This window comes from Anopheles moucheti, chromosome X (assembly GCF_943734755.1).
Source record: "Anopheles moucheti chromosome X, idAnoMoucSN_F20_07, whole genome shotgun sequence".
NCBI lineage: Eukaryota > Metazoa > Arthropoda > Insecta > Diptera > Culicidae > Anopheles > Anopheles moucheti.
In genome coordinates, this window is record NC_069142.1 from 2,815,577 (window position 1) to 2,833,028 (window position 17,452).

General features: G+C 46.1%; 2 protein-coding genes across 4 annotated transcripts; one reads left to right on the forward strand and one right to left on the reverse strand.

The window, feature by feature from the left end:
- Nucleotides 1–349: 349 nt before the first annotated feature.
- LOC128307148 (uncharacterized) lies at nucleotides 350–5,258 on the forward strand. Of its 3 annotated transcripts, none has more exons than XM_053044882.1 (11): nucleotides 350–1,371; nucleotides 1,447–1,689; nucleotides 1,746–1,898; nucleotides 1,968–2,400; nucleotides 2,498–2,663; nucleotides 2,740–2,880; nucleotides 2,965–3,001; nucleotides 3,321–3,460; nucleotides 3,814–4,668; nucleotides 4,748–4,888; nucleotides 4,960–5,258. In XM_053044882.1, exons 1-11 carry the CDS (start codon nucleotides 813–815, stop codon nucleotides 5,029–5,031), a joined length of 2,940 nt encoding a protein of 979 aa, XP_052900842.1. In that variant the 5' UTR covers nucleotides 350–812; the 3' UTR covers nucleotides 5,032–5,258. The 3 variants fall into 3 exon arrangements, with proteins under 3 accessions (XP_052900842.1, XP_052900844.1, XP_052900843.1); XM_053044884.1 differs by having other exon boundaries at nucleotides 3,339–3,460; XM_053044883.1 differs by having other exon boundaries at nucleotides 1,447–1,677.
- Nucleotides 5,259–6,322: 1,064 nt separating this feature from the next.
- Nucleotides 6,323–14,259, reverse strand: LOC128307147 (uncharacterized). Its single transcript, XM_053044881.1, has 4 exons — nucleotides 12,283–14,259; nucleotides 11,073–12,204; nucleotides 9,084–10,970; nucleotides 6,323–8,998 (listed from the first exon to the last, which is right to left on the reverse strand). Exons 1-4 carry the CDS (start codon nucleotides 14,155–14,157, stop codon nucleotides 8,277–8,279), a joined length of 5,616 nt encoding a protein of 1,871 aa, XP_052900841.1. The 5' UTR covers nucleotides 14,158–14,259; the 3' UTR covers nucleotides 6,323–8,276.
- Between the last annotated feature and the right edge of the window lie 3,193 nt (nucleotides 14,260–17,452).

Sequence of the window (17,452 nt, forward strand, 5' to 3'; positions counted from 1 at the left end):
AGAATGGTATCTTGTAATGTTGTTTTTGCACTCATCCGGAGCTGTTAGGGAACTTGAGGGAACTTGTCGGTCCTTTTTTTATCGCATCCAAAACTTCGAGATCCCCTTTTTCCCCTAGAAATACAACGTTTGACAGCTCTGTTTGAAAATTTATTAAACAGAAATAAAAACGCATATACATTATTTTCTTGCTCAAGCAAGTGCCATTTTGACAGCTGTTTACGATGTTTATTGTAGAAAGGCGATGCAGGGTGAATATTGCTCGTCCACATTCGTAGTGAATAAAAAAATAACCCCCCTTTCTCAACTTGCTGATCTTTTTGCAGCGTCGAGATCGTGTGTTGGAAAATATATTACGATCACGTACAACCGTAGCCGTAGTGTAAGTGCAACATTCCGTACAATATTCTGCTAGGTTTCGGATTACATCAAATTTGCTCTTCATTGCCAGCAAGGAAAGAACTAAAAAGTAAATTCGAATCGATTTTTCGTCCGTGTCGCTTCGCAAAAAAAAGTACCGCGACCCAATTACTTTCCATTTGCCGACGTTAAGTTTTCACCGCCCAAGATTTTCCCACTGGCACTGGTCGTATGAAATGGAACGGAGGTCAGCAGCATGGTTTACGTTAGTTAAGTGCATCTGTTAATGTTTTATCGTTGGAATATTATGCAATAGTCAGTTCGTGTTGGTGCAGTAACAATCATTACCTTTGCGCTCAACAATGCAGCAAACCGTGCAATAAACAAGTACCCGGACTCCTCGCCATCAACATTTCTTTCGAATCTTGTCGATACGCCGTATTCCATCAACGATGTATTGCACCAACGATGGCAAACATTCGCTCTCCGGGTCAATTGGCGAGGTGAAAACGCATCCAGTTGGCAGCCAACTGCATTCACACGATCTGTACAGTGACAAAGAGTCGGAGCTACACTTTTGGGATAGTCAATCGGGCATGAATCAAAACACAACCCCGGTCAGCACCGTACTGCATTCGCCGGAACCGAGCACGGCGGAACATGAACCGAAGATTCGTTTCCAGCAGCGGCATCAGATCCAAGTAGGTCGTAGCCCGGTGGGTAGTGGCGGTCATAATGGTAGTAGCGATTCGACTACCGCCTCCAGTCCGGTACTGTTGCCACAGTGTCATCATTCAACGGCTAACGCAGCTGCCAATATCGTCGTCATGCCGCACGTTTATTCGACACAATCGATCTTGTCCGATGGCGAGATTGTTGTGTTTGATGATATCGAACCCAACTGGCCATCGACTGGTGTTCATGATTCGGAAATGTCCATCTTGGTCGGCGGAAACACACCAATCAAAGAAACGCACACTGAAACCGCTACCAAGATACAGACCATTATAGGTAGTGGTCAAAACGAATTGCTCGCATTCGCTTTTAGATGGAACATACTGCAGCGATTTATTTCTTGTACCGTAGGAGGGCTAACGATTGCAGAGTACGAGGGTTCCCCGCGACGTTTCGGCACAATCTATTCCAACAACTATTCCACGCCGGACGGCACAATACGCCCCGTTAGCAACAATTTCCCAAGGCCCGGGTTTCCAAAGCGTGTCGAGTCGGGTGCAGCAGACGATGGACGACCAAGGCTGATCGAGTTGGGACAGAACAATGAGGCGAGCTTCTACAATAAGACCAATACGATGGGCGGTATGATTGATGGTACATCTGACAGCGAGTTAATGTATGTTTTAACTAAACAAATTATTTATTTTTAGAGAACGACACGAATTTTCAAATAGATACCAAATATTACAACTGTAAACAGCACGTGGCTTTAGACGAGGACTTTATGCCCGCTGATAGTAGCATTCACAAACCACACAGTTTTGTTCTGTCGCCCGAAACAGACTACCGGCCGGGAAGCTTTGGTTTGTACCATTTTTTTCACAACTGTGCTCATAGATCAATATTAATAACTTGCATTCCCTATATTACAGCAAGGATAAATGCCGGTGTAAATGTTAAAAGCGACGCAAAGGAAACGATTCTCAATGAGCCGTGCGTAGAGTATGAGGACATGTGCAATAGTATGCCGATTCTGGAGGATGGCTTATCGAGCGGTCATGCATCCGACTCGGAAGGTAACACGGTCACGAACAGCTGTGAGGTGGGTGGATCACACGGGATGCATATGATGCGACAGGATCAACACTACCACCAGCACGGCAACAGCGATGGTGTGTACGATGGTTCCGATGTGCATAACGGGCGAGATTGTCTAGCGAACGATATTCGGGAGGCGCTCAACGATATCAAATCTACGCTGCAAAACACGAAAACGCTTCCGGCGGATGAGCGACACGACAATGTGGACCAAATTGGTGAATCGTTTCCACAGTACGGTGACGATTCGCCAGTGTGGGTGCTCAGGTATGTATGTGGGAGATATAAAAAAGTACAATCGATAAACTGATCTCCAATGGGCCTAATGTTAAAAACTGAATCATTTTTAATTATTTAATTAAAGGACGATGGATAAACCCCCGGAACAGGTAACCCCTTCTGCTTCAAATCCGTCAGATCGACACATAAATGCATCCGAGTTGGAGGAGGAAACGGATACCGATTTGGAGACTGATAGATTGCTCGGCCATCAGCAGAACGTCAGTGAGCAGAGCTATTACGATCACAATGTGAGTATGCCGTCCATTATGCACATCATTTACAGTAGGCAAATTTGGTGTGTTTTTTAACATTTTCGTCTCCCAGAGCTCCACAGATGTTGGTGGGTTTACGAAACCTATATCACCCAATTCAGCCTCATTAGCTAAGCTAAAACGCTACCAGACCGCCATCAGAACCGACAGTGAAGTTTACGTTCCTAGCGATATTACATTAGAAAATTTACCGGTAAGAAAATGCACAGTGTCTTGTGTTGATTTCAATTAAATAATCTTATTAATGGTTCCATCCAAAAATGTTTATGTTTTGTAGGAAATTGAAAGCAAAGGAAGGCACAAAACTAGAGAAGGTAAGAACACAAATTAGGATGCATCTTGCTAAGAATTTAAGAAACGACACGATTGTTTTAAATTTAAATTATTTTTAATTCAATTTTGCGCATTCAAATAAGTAACATTCAATCTTTTTCCCATGCTGTCATAATGCGTATTTATTGCTGTAAGTGTACTTTATTCTACTTATTGATCAGAAGAGGGCAAAATCATGACACTCTAATTCTCAAAAAACTAAAAACAGACCAAAACTGTCATGGATTTGCTAATCTCGGATGGGAACGATGAACGTACGATATTTACTGCGTATTTCGTCTAACTCTTACTTATTGAAAGGTCTATTGGATCCGGCAGTGCTGATCGAAGGTGTTCTGTTCCGGGCGCGGTACCTTGGCTCAACGCAGCTAGTGTGCGAAGGCCAACCGACCAAATCAACGCGCATGATGCAGGCGGAGGAAGCCGTTTCCCGGATCAAAGTAAGCATGCATGAACGTTGCTTTACCCAGCGCCCTAATTTCGCCTCCCTTCCCTCTTATAATGTTGCTGCGTGTTTAATTAATTTGTTATCCCCTTACCATTCCGTTCCATTCGTTCTGTCCGTTCTGTCCTAACATTTGTACAAATAGCCCATACTAACCGCCAAACGTATGTTATTATCTTTCCACTCCACTTTCTGGGCTTAATCAAATGGCGTGCTAATCCAAAACCAAACCAAAAAATAATAAAAAAAAAAATTACACACATTCAAATTACCTAAACCCGGCTAGGCTTTGGTAAGATATTGTGCGCTGCAATAAACCATTGAACTGAGATTGTCCATTTGCCCCAGGCACCGGCGGGAGAGTCACAACCAAGCACGGAGGTGGATTTGTTTATTTCGACAGAAAAAATCATGGTGCTGAACACGGATCTGAAGGAGATAATGATGGACCACGCGCTGAGGACGATCTCCTACATCGCCGACATTGGCCAGTTGGTGGTGCTGATGGCTCGGAGACGCTTCGTTGCCACCGGCAACACCGCGCCGGAAGCGACGGACGACGCTGGTGGCAACCCGGCCGGCACAGACACGGATACCGGCCCGCCCAATAATGCCGACAGTCCGAAGAAGCGCAGCGCAGGCAACCGCACACCGAAGATGATCTGCCATGTGTTCGAGAGCGAGGAGGCACAGTTTATTGCCCAGAGCATCGGCCAAGCGTTTCAGGTCGCATACATGGAATTCCTGAAGGCGAACGGAATTGAGGACCACAGCTTCATGAAGGAGCTCGACTACCAGGAAGTGCTGAACAGTCAGGAAATCTTTGGCGACGAGCTGGAGATTTTCGCGAAGAAGGAACTGCAGAAGGAGGTGGTGGTGCCGAAGGCGAAGGGCGAAATACTCGGCGTGGTGATCGTCGAGTCCGGTTGGGGCTCGATGCTACCGACCGTGGTGATTGCGAACCTAGCGTCTTCCGGTGCGGCCGCCCGATGCGGACAGCTGAACATCGGCGATCAAATAATCGCCATCAACGGACTGAGCCTGGTCGGGTTGCCGCTTTCCACCTGCCAGGGTTACATCAAGAACACCAAGAACCAAACCGTGGTGAAATTTACGGTCGTCCCGTGCGCCCCAGTGGTGGAGGTGAAGATTAAGCGACCAAACACGAAGTACCAGCTTGGGTTTAGCGTACAGAATGGTGTGGTACGTATGTGTAATGAACGGTTGACTGATCGATTGTGTTGTCGACCATCTGCTAACTTCGGTGTTACTATTTCCACAGATTTGCAGCCTGCTTCGGGGTGGAATTGCCGAGCGTGGCGGTGTTCGTGTGGGTCATCGCATCATCGAAATCAATAACCAAAGTGTCGTTGCAGTGCCGCACGAAAAGATAGTAAACTTACTCGCCACATCCATCGGGGAGGTAAAGATGATACGTCCCTTCATTCTCAGATGCACCACCCTCACCGGTTAACGCTATCTATTTTTTTTTAGATACTGATGAAAACGATGCCGACGTCGATGTTCCGACTGCTCACTGGACAGGAAAATCCCATCTACATTTAAGGAGAATCGAAATGTGAACGAACAAGCACTGGTCTCTGTAGGAGAATTACTCGCGATACGTGAAAATTAAAGAAAGAAATTAGGATCAATTTCGCTGTTACCCACTATTGCTGATGGCGCACCTATTCTTACACAATGGGAGCAACAACATTGTTATATCTTCTTGTTCATTAAAATAAAGAAACAAAACCTGCAAACGGCTCACTTACAATGTACGATGCAGGGTTTGAGACACATTACGTTCTGCTTACTTATCCAACTTCAATCAAATTTATAATATATTTGTCTTAATACTGCAACTATATATCTTCACTCATGTACACCGGCATATATAACGATAGGTGCGAAAATTCTCCGTCATTTTAATCAATTCAATCTATACGCAAGCTGTTTTAAGTTATTTGATGTCAAGAGACCATCTATCTGACATTAATTTCCCCTCCCCTGATCAAATATCCCTAAATGAGTAGCTCATGATAATATTGATGGCATGTTGTACAAAATAATATTCTACCACAAGTATTATCGTATTCTTGCTGTTTAGCCAGACACAGATAAGGGTTAGTGACTTTGTTGCAAGGATTCGTCATTAATTTCTTCTTCGAAGGCGAAGAAGCCGTACAAGAGCTTCGCCGTACAAGAGCTGCATAAATGATATCAGAAAACTTTGATGAACTTCCATGTCGCCCCCCCGCTCCCAATTTTTTTTCTCATTTTGTTATAACAAAATACACCTCTTTTTCGATATAAGTACCGTTTTACAATGATTTATTAATGTGTGTGTGTTCTTTTTTTTTGTTTCCTTGTGAGTAACAATCATACATTTTAATCAGTTTTTCGTTTCGATTCTGCACCTTAAGCCTAGCGCGACGTTTCTTCTGTTTAGTCGGGTTTTTTTTTGTTTGTTTCTGAGTCCAAGAGCTTTTATTCAGTTACTATTTCTGACGTGTCTAATTAACGTGTGGTTTATCGGTATTTGTTTATACTGCCGCTCTCAGCACACGCTTCTTTTGCAGACCATAATCTTTATATATTTTTACACGGAGCACAGTACGCTCTGCTACGACGACGGCGTAGGCATAGCAAGAGAAGGAAGGCGGCTACCGAGCAACTGCCCTAACCTACATATTGAAACACGTTCCAAGTTCATGTCTGCAAACGGAAGGATTCTCGCTGGACTAAGTGTGGTGTGTTGATGCTTCATGTTCAATTTATATCATCAGTCAAAACGAACGATAGGAAACAAAAATGTGTGTGTGTGTGTGTGTGTGTGAGAGAGATACAAAGTTTCTTCCAGTACACTAAGATGTTGAATTATCTTACAATAATGCAATTGAATTGACCATTCCACAAAAACATAAATCAAAACAACATTGTTGGAATAAAACTGTGTTGCGAATTGCAGGAAGAGTGCTCGAAAACGATTGTAGTCTCTTGTCGTTTCCTTTAAACTATATCCTGGGTCCTTCTAGTGAACGAATCGATGCCATTGAACCATCTCGTGACCCAGAGGTCTGCCGTGCTTGTCCTTGGCCTTTTCTGGACGGACTAAAAGGACTGGATACACTCACCGGACCCTAATATATTCTAGGACGCTACGCAACGGTTTACGAGATGGATTTTGTAGCTGTGTAGCGACTTCTTGCCTTCAGTCGTTCAATCAACCAGCAAACAACCAAACATTAATCTCTTTACGAACGTTCTGCCTAATGCACCATACGAATTGAACGTGTTCAACATACATGGAAAATGCTATCGTATACCACAAACCTAGCAAGAGCGCGAGACGCAGGGTTGCCTAAACCGGTTTACGCAATTTATACCATTAAGTCGTATAGTCAATAACGACTTGCATAACGGGTGGTTCCGAATTTACCTCAGATTCGAACCCATGAAACGCGTGATGTGATCAGCACTTAACCAATCGGGGTCGCCTAATATATCGCTTTTAGATGTCAGCCTCTAGACTAGAACAAGCATCCTAGACTTTTTTTTTAAACATCCCGTGTATATAACCCCAATATACAATCTTTCTTGCCGCATGACACACACACACACTAATAGCAAGGACAGCGAAATAATTGGATGCTTTCTCGTAAAGAGTGACAAACTACTAACAAAATTCGACAGCTGGACCGTCTCCCACAAACAACGGGAAACACATTCAAAATTAAAAAAAAGTTGTTATGATAACGTCACCACCCAAAAAATGTTTTAGTTATTGTTTCAAATGTTGGATAATAAATTAGTTTCAACTGCTGGACAAATCAATCACAATCTAAGCTCGCCTTTTTCGCAGTGTGTGGTGAGTAGTTACTGTCACGTCAGCTGTTACTCGCTCCAGGAATACATAAATTGTACAAATTGTTTTTGTAGGGAACGCTACAACATTGAGTAAAATGTCCCCAGCGACCTATCAGATATCGCTAGGGGGAAAAAAGCGACAGACAAGAGGAATAAAACAACAGGATAAAACCGATCGCAGGATGCTCCTGTCACCTCTTTTGAAACGACAAATAGAAGAATAAAAACCCAAAAGAAACGTCTGGATGAGAAATGAAATGAATTAAAGATTTTTTTATGAAAAAAGGTATCTGGAGACATAAAATGTAAAGCGTTATAGCGCACAAACGCCAGATATGTTTAAAACACAATTTTTTCTGTGCTAATATCGTTGAATGGTAAAACAAATCCATCTTTAAAGTACTGGAGAGAGAAAATTAATTTGACCATACTAGGCCTTAGAATTTGATGTGTGTGTGTGTTGTTCTGCTATTTATCGTATGGTTCTACCCTCCGTGAGAATTATTTCGTTTAACAATTCCAATAAAATCTTCCCCCAGACAATGCATACCGAAAAGACACAAAAAAGAATCGTTATACGCTTCCAACGTTTTGCCATTTGGCATGCAGAATGTTTGCAATCCTTCCCATGCTATACGGACTGTAACGAACGTTTCGTTTGTTGTTATCTCTTATCATCTTCCACTACCTACAATTTCCGTGGCAGTACACAACATGAATTTGTTTCAGCCTATCACTGTATGTGACGCTGTGTGTATCATCCACGATAACCTGTCACATATAGCTACATGCTCAATGCAAGATTTAAAATTACAAAAAAATAATAGTAATATAAATACCAAATAAAAAAAAGTTCTCGCTTACTTCAATAGCACATGCTCGTGCAATACGCGTCCGTCCCTCATTTTGCTCTGGTGTGTGCCCAAACCACACACACAGGCTTAGTTATGTACAGTGGTCGATGTGTGTTGAATGTTGCGTTCGAACTCCTCCAGGCTCATCGCCTGGCCGGCGTTAAGCGACGGAAGCTTACCTGCCGAGGCTTGGGCAAGCAGCTCGGGTGAGAACCAGCGCGCCAGCTGGTTGCTGGTCGGCGATAGCCCACCGTCACGGTTGTAGTTAATTACACCACCGGAAGGAGGTGGGTTGACTGATGCGTTCTGCTGCAATTGCTGCTGTTGTTGTTGCTGCTGCTGTTGGCCACTAACGGACATGTTGGGAAGCCGGAACGCTTGCTGTGGGGCCATTGTCATATGCTGCTGTACGTGCTGATTACGGATAGCACGCTGTTGTTGCTGTTGATGACGTTGTTGATGCAACAATTGCTGCATATGGGGACTGATAATATTGGGCGAATGCTGCTGCTGCGGTTGCTGTTGAGGTTGCTGTTGCTGCTGCTGCTGCTGCTGCTGTTGCTGACCTTGCTGCGATGCCAATGGTGGTTGTGATATTGGGTGATGCGCACCCAGAATCGGATTACCGCTACGGTTGTTGTTGAACGGTTGTTGCTGGAAATCCATGTTGCCGGGAAAGTTCATCGCACCCGTCATTGGCGAAAGACCATGCTGTGGTAGTGAATGTACCAGCGGCATTTGCTGTTGCTGCTGTTGTTGTTGCTGTTGGTGCAACGGTTGCGGAACCTGGCCGCCGTTTCCACTACCTCCTAGAAAGACGCCAACAAAATTTGAGTAAATTAAATAGGTAAAGCAAATTTAGGTGAAAAATGAACAATTAGAAACAAACTCTACCTTTCAAGATGGGTCTGCCTTGCGGTTTCGGCATAGCAATGTGCTGTTGTTGCTGCTGTGGTGGTTGTTGCTGTTGGGGTTGCTGCTGTTGGTTTTGCTGCTGCTGCTGCTGCTGCTGTTGAGCAAGCTGTGGTGGTAAAAGTTGTTGCCCACCACCACCACCACCACCACCCGGTTGTGATTGTTGTGTTTGCGATACATTCGTTTGTGGTTGTTGTTGCTGCAACTGTTTTAGATTCCACGGAATGTTGTTGGCCATCGCTGGCTGCATGCCCCGCATCGCACCAACCACTGACGACGGGATCGAATTCATTGGATTCATGATCGCCGCCACGACCGGTAGATGGTTCTGTGTAATCCCCGGTCCGTGGTGGTGTATCATATTCAACGGCGGTGGATGAGGCCCACCTCCTTGCGGCCCAAACGGTGACGGTTGGCCAGCCAAGTTACGCTGTTGCTGCTGCTGTTGATGATCCGTCTGTGGTGGTTGAGATTCGGTTGGGAATCCGGGTCCCGTTTGTGGTTGCTGCTGCTGTGCCCCTGGTTGCGGGGGTTGCATTGGATGCATCACTGGATGCTGACCAGGATGTGGATGCAAGGGGAACGGCGCTTTCTGCTGCTGCATATGCATCTGCTGCTTCATATACTGCTGATGTTGCATTTCGAGCAGCGCAGATATATTAACCCCCATCCGGCCCGCGTCGACGTGCGGTGGCATGTGTTGCTGCTGTTCGTTCAACATCATCTGCTGATGGGCAGGTAATGGCAGTTGCTGGGGTAAAGGCCCTTGCTGTTGTTGCTGGGGTGGCAGCTGCTGCATATGGTGCGGCATCGCACCGTCTGCTTCTTTATCTTGGGCCGCAGTCATTTTGCGCAGCACGGACGTGGGAGTGAATGCTAGCGGCGTCGGTGATGAAGCTACTTGTTGCGTTTGCATAACGTTTTGCTTCGATGGCGAGACAGAGTTCGCGGTAGAGCAGCTTATCATACGCCCTGGGCCACCTTTCAGCATTACGGTGGATGGCGACACCATTGCAACCGTTTCTGCAGCATTTGCTGCACCTGGCTGTCCCTGCGACGGTGTCGATTGCTGTGGTGCCTGTTGCTGTTGGTCACTTGGAACGTTGGAATGTTGGCGCGGCTCCTGTGCCGATTCCACCGGCCCTGGTGGATGATGTTGCATCACTTGCTCCTGTTCCGGCTGTGGTAGATGGGGGAAATTTTGCATAGGTTGCGACGGTGGTGTCTGTTCCTTCATTTTCGCATGCAATTCCTGCTGTGCCTGCTCCGACTGTTGAGCTTGTTGCTGCTGTTGTGCTTGTGGTTGAGATTGTGATTGTGGTTGCTGCGCTTGTGTTGGTTGTTGTTGCTGCTGCTGTTGCACCGGTGGTTGTTGTTGCGGCTGCTGTTGTTGTTGCTGCTGCTGTTGCTGCTGCTCCTGTCTTTTGCGATAGTTTTCACGCTGCTCCTCCAGCTTTTTCCTTATCAGTGCGTTCTGCAGGATGGACTGCGTGTGGTACTGCAGCTCACGGGGCGACGGAATTCGCTGCGGCATCCCGTTGGGCAGAGGCGAAAGGCGTACCTGCTGCTTGGGATGAAACAGCAGATTCGCGTTGGCACCGGCAGGAGCGGGCGGTGGTGGAATCGGCATTGGCATCGGCGGTTGAATACTGTTTGGATTGAGAAGTAAACTGGGTGACACGACACGAGACCCACCGTTGCAAGCGCCCAGCACGGCGGAAATGATTTCGCGGTGTGACTGGACGGTCGCTGGATTTGCCAGTTGTTGCCAGAGACTATGATGGGTCACGTCTCCGTGCGCTACAGCCATCATCAGGCTTTGCGTTTCCGGACGCTTCAGCAATTCGGTATGGCGCTGATCAGTTCCTGTTGTACACACAAGCGGTTGAAATTTAAAAAAAAAACAGTTGGGTTAAATATTGGACGTGGTGTATGGAAATTAAAATCAGGATATTATATTTTCCTTACCTGGGTGTGGCATCGGTGCCATGTGCATCATCTGTAGCATGGCCGGAAGTGTGGACATTGTTGTGCCCTGGTGTGGACCTTGTCCACTCTGATGCTGTACAACCGCGGCCATATGCGCCGCATGTGCAGGATGTGCTGGATGGGGTTGGTGCGGTACGGATGGGGGCGGTACCGGTTGCGGCGGTGCTACCGGTCCTACGCCGTTCATCTGGTTCTCGCTCATCTGATTGAGCAGCTTCTTGAACGCGAGCAGCTCCTGTTGGCGTATAGCTCCGTTATCCGGTGCCGGTGGTGCTGGTGGTGCCTGCGAATGAATCGTTCCGATTGCCGGATCATTACCTGGCATTATCAGTCGTGGGATGGAACCGATAGCGAGCGGTTCCGGGAATGATTCGTTCGCCACAGAAGCTCTACCACTGACTGCGCCGCCACCAGCCATGCCAGCGTTGTTGGAGCCGGTGCCAGAACCGCCCACATCACCGTTCTGATCGGACAGGCGAAAGTGTGCCTCTAGCTCTACGACGCTGTGCACTTGGCCTAGACTGGCCGGGCTCGGCATGGAACCAAGGCTGGATATGAGCGGTACCGGGGCACGCTCACCAACCGGTGGTGTGGCAGATGTATTACTACCCGTAACACCCAACATTTGCTGCAGATTGCGATTTTGCAACTGCTGCTGGTGTTCGTGGTGCAACTGTTGCTTGTGCTGCTGTTCGTCGCTCATCATCGGTTTGATGTGCTGCATCGCATGCCTATCGAATGTTTGATTCGGTTCCATCGGTTGAGGATGTTGCTGTTGATGATGATGCGGTTGTTGCTGACGCTGCTGTTGTTGCTGTGCCATCTGTGGGTCCAGCTGGTTCTTCATCGTCGCCGAACGGTTAAACAGCTCAAGGAATGATTGCGACGAGTTCGATGTCGCTGCCGGTGAGATCGGTGCAAAATACTTATTGCACGAGGCCGACGTTGCATTCGTGTTCTCCTCAAACGTCGCTATATCGTTCATCATCTTGTCGATGTCTTCATGCAGGGAATTTTGACGGCTGCGCGTATCTTTTCCTTCGTTCGCATTTCCCTTGTCGTTCTCCTGACGGAAAAATTGTGAAAAACGACTACCGCCACTAACATCATTCTGCAAAAAAAAAACGATGCGTTTAAGTATAAATTTTAAAAGAAGGTAAATAGTTATATTAGTTTGTATGGGACTCACCAGCATATTGGAGTAAGTGTTCTTTATCATGTCCATTGCGTTATATTCGTTTAGACCCTTATCGCGAAATCCGCAAAGTTCCTCCATCAGGCGCATATCTTCGTTGATGGATTCGTCACCGGTCGGTGCCTGCGATGGGGACGATTGATCGCCTGCCTTCTGAATGCCATTCTCGTTCACAGCGCCATCTTTCGGTCGTTCGGATTGTTCCACTCCTTCGATCATCTTCAAAATGTCCTGTTCGCAAGTTCTTGTGCCAGGGTGACGCGTTTCATCCGCCTCCGGATCGACTTCCTCATTCATGGACTGTGGTTCGGTGGACTGCTGATCGGGCTGATGATCAGAAGAGCCGGAATCGTTCGTATTACCACTGTTCGTTTCGCCAGCCGATTCGCTTCCGTGTTCGGACACCGTTTCATCGAATCCGCGCAACTCGATCGTGTCGTGTTGAGTGGTTGGTTCGCTGAACCACTCCGGTTCCTCGTTGTCGCGCCCGTTGTCGCTGTTGTAGCGTCGACGATCATTGTACGACATACCACCACCTCCACCATGGTGGTGGTGATGATGATGGTGATGACTGTTGTTGGAGTTATAGTTTCCTCCCGAACCGTAGTTGTTGTATCCGTAATACGACCCATCACCGCGCCCCTCTCCATAGCCACCGGACGATCCACCCTTGTGAAAGCCTCGCATCGGACCACGTCCGTTGTCATTTTTGTCCCATCGATCACGCCGCTCGCGGGATTCCCGAGCGTCCCTATCGTAGCCGCGCCCATCGTCGTGATAATCTTTGTCCTGCAGACTGCGCCCATCGCTATTTCGGCCTCGCGGGCCATCTTTTCCCTCCTTACCGTCACGCATCGGTTCCCGGTCCCGAAAACCACCGGACGACGACGAATTCGCACCACTTCCGGTGCGATAATCACCCGACTCCATCCGGTACTCCCACATGCTATCACGCGTCATAATACGGCCGCTGCCAATTCTACGCTCTCGGGCACCGCCGCCACCACCTCCACTTCCACCACCGCCAAGCATATCCCGATCGGAACGCAGCAAGCTACCGGGCAGACCCAGGTTTCCTGCACCGGACGATGACGGTGCAGATGGCATCTGACAGCCCATGTTAAACGAACGACGCTGCGGCGACAGCACGATGCCTTCCTCCTTGCGCAGCCTTTCCTTTGGATCAGCCATACCTCCTGCACCACTTCCGCCGCTGCCACCACCGGAACGACGCATGTCATTTCGACTCATCGTGACATTGGTGGTATTGTTGCTTCCGGCGAGTGATCCACCACTGGCAGAACCACCAATACCTGCTGATGTGCCGCCTCCACCGTACGATGAACGGTTGCGTCCGTATCCCCCACCACTACTGCCAGCGCCACCGCCTCCACCATTCGGACCGTCATCGTCATAGGGCGTTTCGGAGCGGCGTATCAGCATGGAAATCATCTTCAGGTGTTTTTCCGATTTGGCATCATCCATGCAGGGTGGACGTACCTTGGAAAGGTTCGAATCACGCAGTGCCAGCAGCTGAAATGCCGTATAGCGGGTCCGTGCAGCATTCGATACCGGTTCCCGGTCATCCGCTGCCGATGTCGGCAGCATCGCCTCCTCCTGTTCTTCCCCCGCAGGCGAATCTCCCATCGGTGACATCACTTCTCGGTGCTGTTGCTGGAACGGGCCACCTCCACCGATCTCGTAACCAGCGTCTTTCTTACTTCCGCCACCAGCACGACCACTACCAGTCGTGGTCGGTGTGAGGGAACGGAGCCGACTTCCGTACAGCTCACCAACGTCGTCCATCAACTGAGCGCCCTTCCCGGAATGAAAGGGACCCTCGAGCGTATCGGAGGCCGAATCGGACATGGTCTCCTTTCGTAACGCTCAGCACGCTCACCCCTCGCTTAGGCAAAAACCTTTCCCAGTAATAGATCTTGCGCTAATATCAACGGTTTCTTTTAAAATGTCCCTTCTCTTCGCAAATCGTCAAGCTCACACAAGCACACAAATGATTGGATGTAACAATGGCAGCTTTGTAGTCTGCTTCCAATTTGTCAGCGTTTTTCACTCGCAACTGTCATTTGCTGATGGTGAGTCTGCTGTCATCACCAACAACAGCAACAAGAGCAGTTTGTTGCTAGCAGAAGCGATTTTACGAAATTTTTATGAACCTTGCTACTTCGCTCGAAACAAAATGTCTGTCTCTCTCGTTGTGGCAATGGTATTAGTCCCAACGCACCGATGCTATGGTGAAAGTGGGATGCATCCTCGATGCTTCTCGCGTCGAATTAATAGTTTAGTTTAGTTAAAAAGGGATCGCTCTCCCAGTGATCAGGATTCGCTATTTCCTCCTACTTCTCGTCGTCCCTATGCTACCCTTTAGCTTCCCCCACGAAGGGGGGGAGGGCTGGAAGGAAAACGCGTTAAGATTAGCTGGAGGCTTTTCCCGTCACACACATACAAATGTACATATATACACACACATCGACGGATACGTACACATCACACAACGCTCCGAAACGTACGGTATACCAGGTTAAAAGTCAAGTTTTTGCCACATAAAGCTGCCACTTATTCGCACTTTTTCACCGTCATCAGTCTTCAGCGCTGCTTACTTTATCACAGAATGTCTATTTCATTTGCAGCACTCAAGTAAGCCGCTAGGCTTAGAGCGCACACCCGCCTTCACCAGCTCTGGTGTAGGAAATTTCCTTCGCGTTACAGTCGGCACACAAAAAAATCGTCTCCAAAAAAAATGGCTTCTTGGCCCTGGCTTGCTTGGAAACTGTGGCAAACAGACAAGGCCTCCTACAAACGCTCCGACAAAGTGAAACCGTTACGTTTATCAAACGCAATGCCCTTTACTCGACGACGGACACAGCGCGTGATACACCGAAACCGAACACTCTGCACTCATGAAAATCGCTCATAAGTAGGTCCGTACAAAACGAAGGTATTACATAGAAGGAGATGTCGTAAATGACACTTTCGATGCGTTCATCAAGGCTATTGTTGGAGATTATGTTACCAGGCCGGTTAAATTCAAAGTGTTTTGACGTTTTGCTGCATGACGTATTGGTTCCGTGAAAAGAACTGTTTCTCTGTCAAATAAAACCGTTGGCTGTTGTATTCAAAACTTGGGTTGTGTGTGGAACGATATTATTATTATTAAATTTTCGACAGCTGATTTGATTAAATCAATTTCCTCCTCTAAACAAAAAAACGTACTTAAAATCATACTTTTCGAAAGATATTTGCATTACTTGGTTCATTGTGTACATTACAAAACAAAAAAGAAAATTGTGCCATGATTGCGCTGTATCATTTGAACATATTTCGTAGCCTGTGTTTATAACCAACGCATACTAACCCAAGTTGTTGTAAATTGTAAAAAAAACCGTAAAACAGAGAAAGAATAACGAACAAAACTGCTAGAACTGTTTGTACAATCATTTAAATTAGCAATATTTTAAATCGCCGGCATCTGTCAGTAACGAAATTGAGCGTAATTAAATTATGGTTTTCATTATTATTTAAAGTATTACAAATATTGAACACCCCATCTATTTGATAACGGCAAATTTCAATTTAAACATGACATAAGGGTTCCGATCAGCTAGAGCGCCGAAAGCCCTTTTCCAACCCCTGGTTTTCAGCTATTCCTGACATCCGTACTAACCGTTTCGCCTGCAACAAACAATCCGTATTCCAACATTGATGCCGTACATTGTTTACTCAACAAATTGCTTGTTTAAATATAAGATCTGTTTCCTAGGAGTTTAATAAAGTTTTTTCTCAAATTGTTTGTGCCTGTAATTAAACGATACGAGTGTTTAAAAGTTTGAATAAAAACCGCCTTTGCGTTCAAATTGGAACGGGTGGAAAGTTATCTGTCAGATACGGTTCGGTTGGTGTTGGTGAGCTTGACGTATCTAATCGCCAACGAAACGACTGCCACACACACACACTCTCCAGCTATTTACGGATACGGATCACGAAACTGACATCTATGATTTGAGCCTCCATTAGAGCAAAAGGCCTTTTGTCAACAACTATTTTTATGTTGACTTTGTGTTGCAATCGTGTGCACATAGGTCCACTGAAGTGCCGTGCCATATATATTTTTACTTTGTTCCACGCTGAAGATGAATCTGCAGTGATTTGTTATTGTTTGATGATGTCCTTATTTTATTTTTTATTAGTTTATTGAATGCATATCACCAAAATCAAATATAATCGAATAGATACGTATTTGAGTTATGTTTAACAGAATAGCCCGCAATAATTTAAAAGTTATGAACCGTCGTCGCATTTCAAACAGTTATTGAACATTGTGCAACTATAGTTTAAGTTAATCATAGTAGTATCATTACTTGCTCCGCGGTCTTGTTCTATTGCTGGAGTCACATCCTCCACAACGTTTTCCGATCCAATATTCAAGCCTTTCTGGCAAACGTTTTAACCGCCATTTATAAATCTCAATTTCTACTTACCACGTTTCATCTATCCATGTGGTTGATCTGTAAAGACTTTACGGGTCAAGTCGTCCGGTGCCATTCTAATGATGTGCCCAGCTCACCGGAATCTGGTTAATCTAAATAGTAGTTAGTAAGCCCGACATACAGCTCGTAGAGTTCTTTATTGAAGCGACTCAAAGACAGATCAAGCGAATAAGATCGAATAATCTTCGAAGGCCGAAAAATGATGAAGATCAGGTTTAGATATATGAATAAATAAGAAATGCCTTACAAGAATACATATCTACTTAACTCTGCTGTTCAGTTCAACTAAAACCGATTTCCTGGTTTTACAGGGAGATTTATGAGCTTCAGGGTTGACTTGAAGCATAAATACGAAGAGAATTTCTGAGTTGTTTGAAAAAAACTGTCATGTACAAGTTTTCTCGATGTTTACAACAGCTTGCTGAAAAGTTTAACAAAATATTCGCAATGACCTAGAATCTTTTATCGCAGCAATAACTAGCAGAATGTTTCCATTTCTTTATCTCATCTAATTTCTTTCCATAAATTTCACATTATCTCTACCTTTATTGCAGAAAATATCATTATAGAGTATTGAAACACAGTCCTTAAACACACATTCGTGAAGTCTGTTTTGCGATCTGCTTGGTCTTATTTATAAAGTCATAAAGTCTCCTAGA

Coding starts and splice junctions, on each gene's coding strand:
- LOC128307148 (XM_053044882.1), top strand. CDS start 813: ATGTATTGCACCAACGATGGCAAACATTCGCTCTCCGGGTCAATTGGC. Junction 2,664..2,739: donor AGAGCTATTACGATCACAAT/GTGAGTATGCCG, acceptor TTCGTCTCCCAG/AGCTCCACAGATGTTGGTGG. Junction 3,002..3,320: donor AAGGCACAAAACTAGAGAAG/GTAAGAACACAA, acceptor ACTTATTGAAAG/GTCTATTGGATCCGGCAGTG.
- LOC128307147 (XM_053044881.1), bottom strand. CDS start 14,157: ATGTCCGATTCGGCCTCCGATACGCTCGAGGGTCCCTTTCATTCCGGG. Junction 12,205..12,282: donor ACACTTACTCCAATATGCTG/GTGAGTCCCATA, acceptor TTTTTTTTGCAG/AATGATGTTAGTGGCGGTAG. Junction 8,999..9,083: donor AGGCAGACCCATCTTGAAAG/GTAGAGTTTGTT, acceptor GCGTCTTTCTAG/GAGGTAGTGGAAACGGCGGC.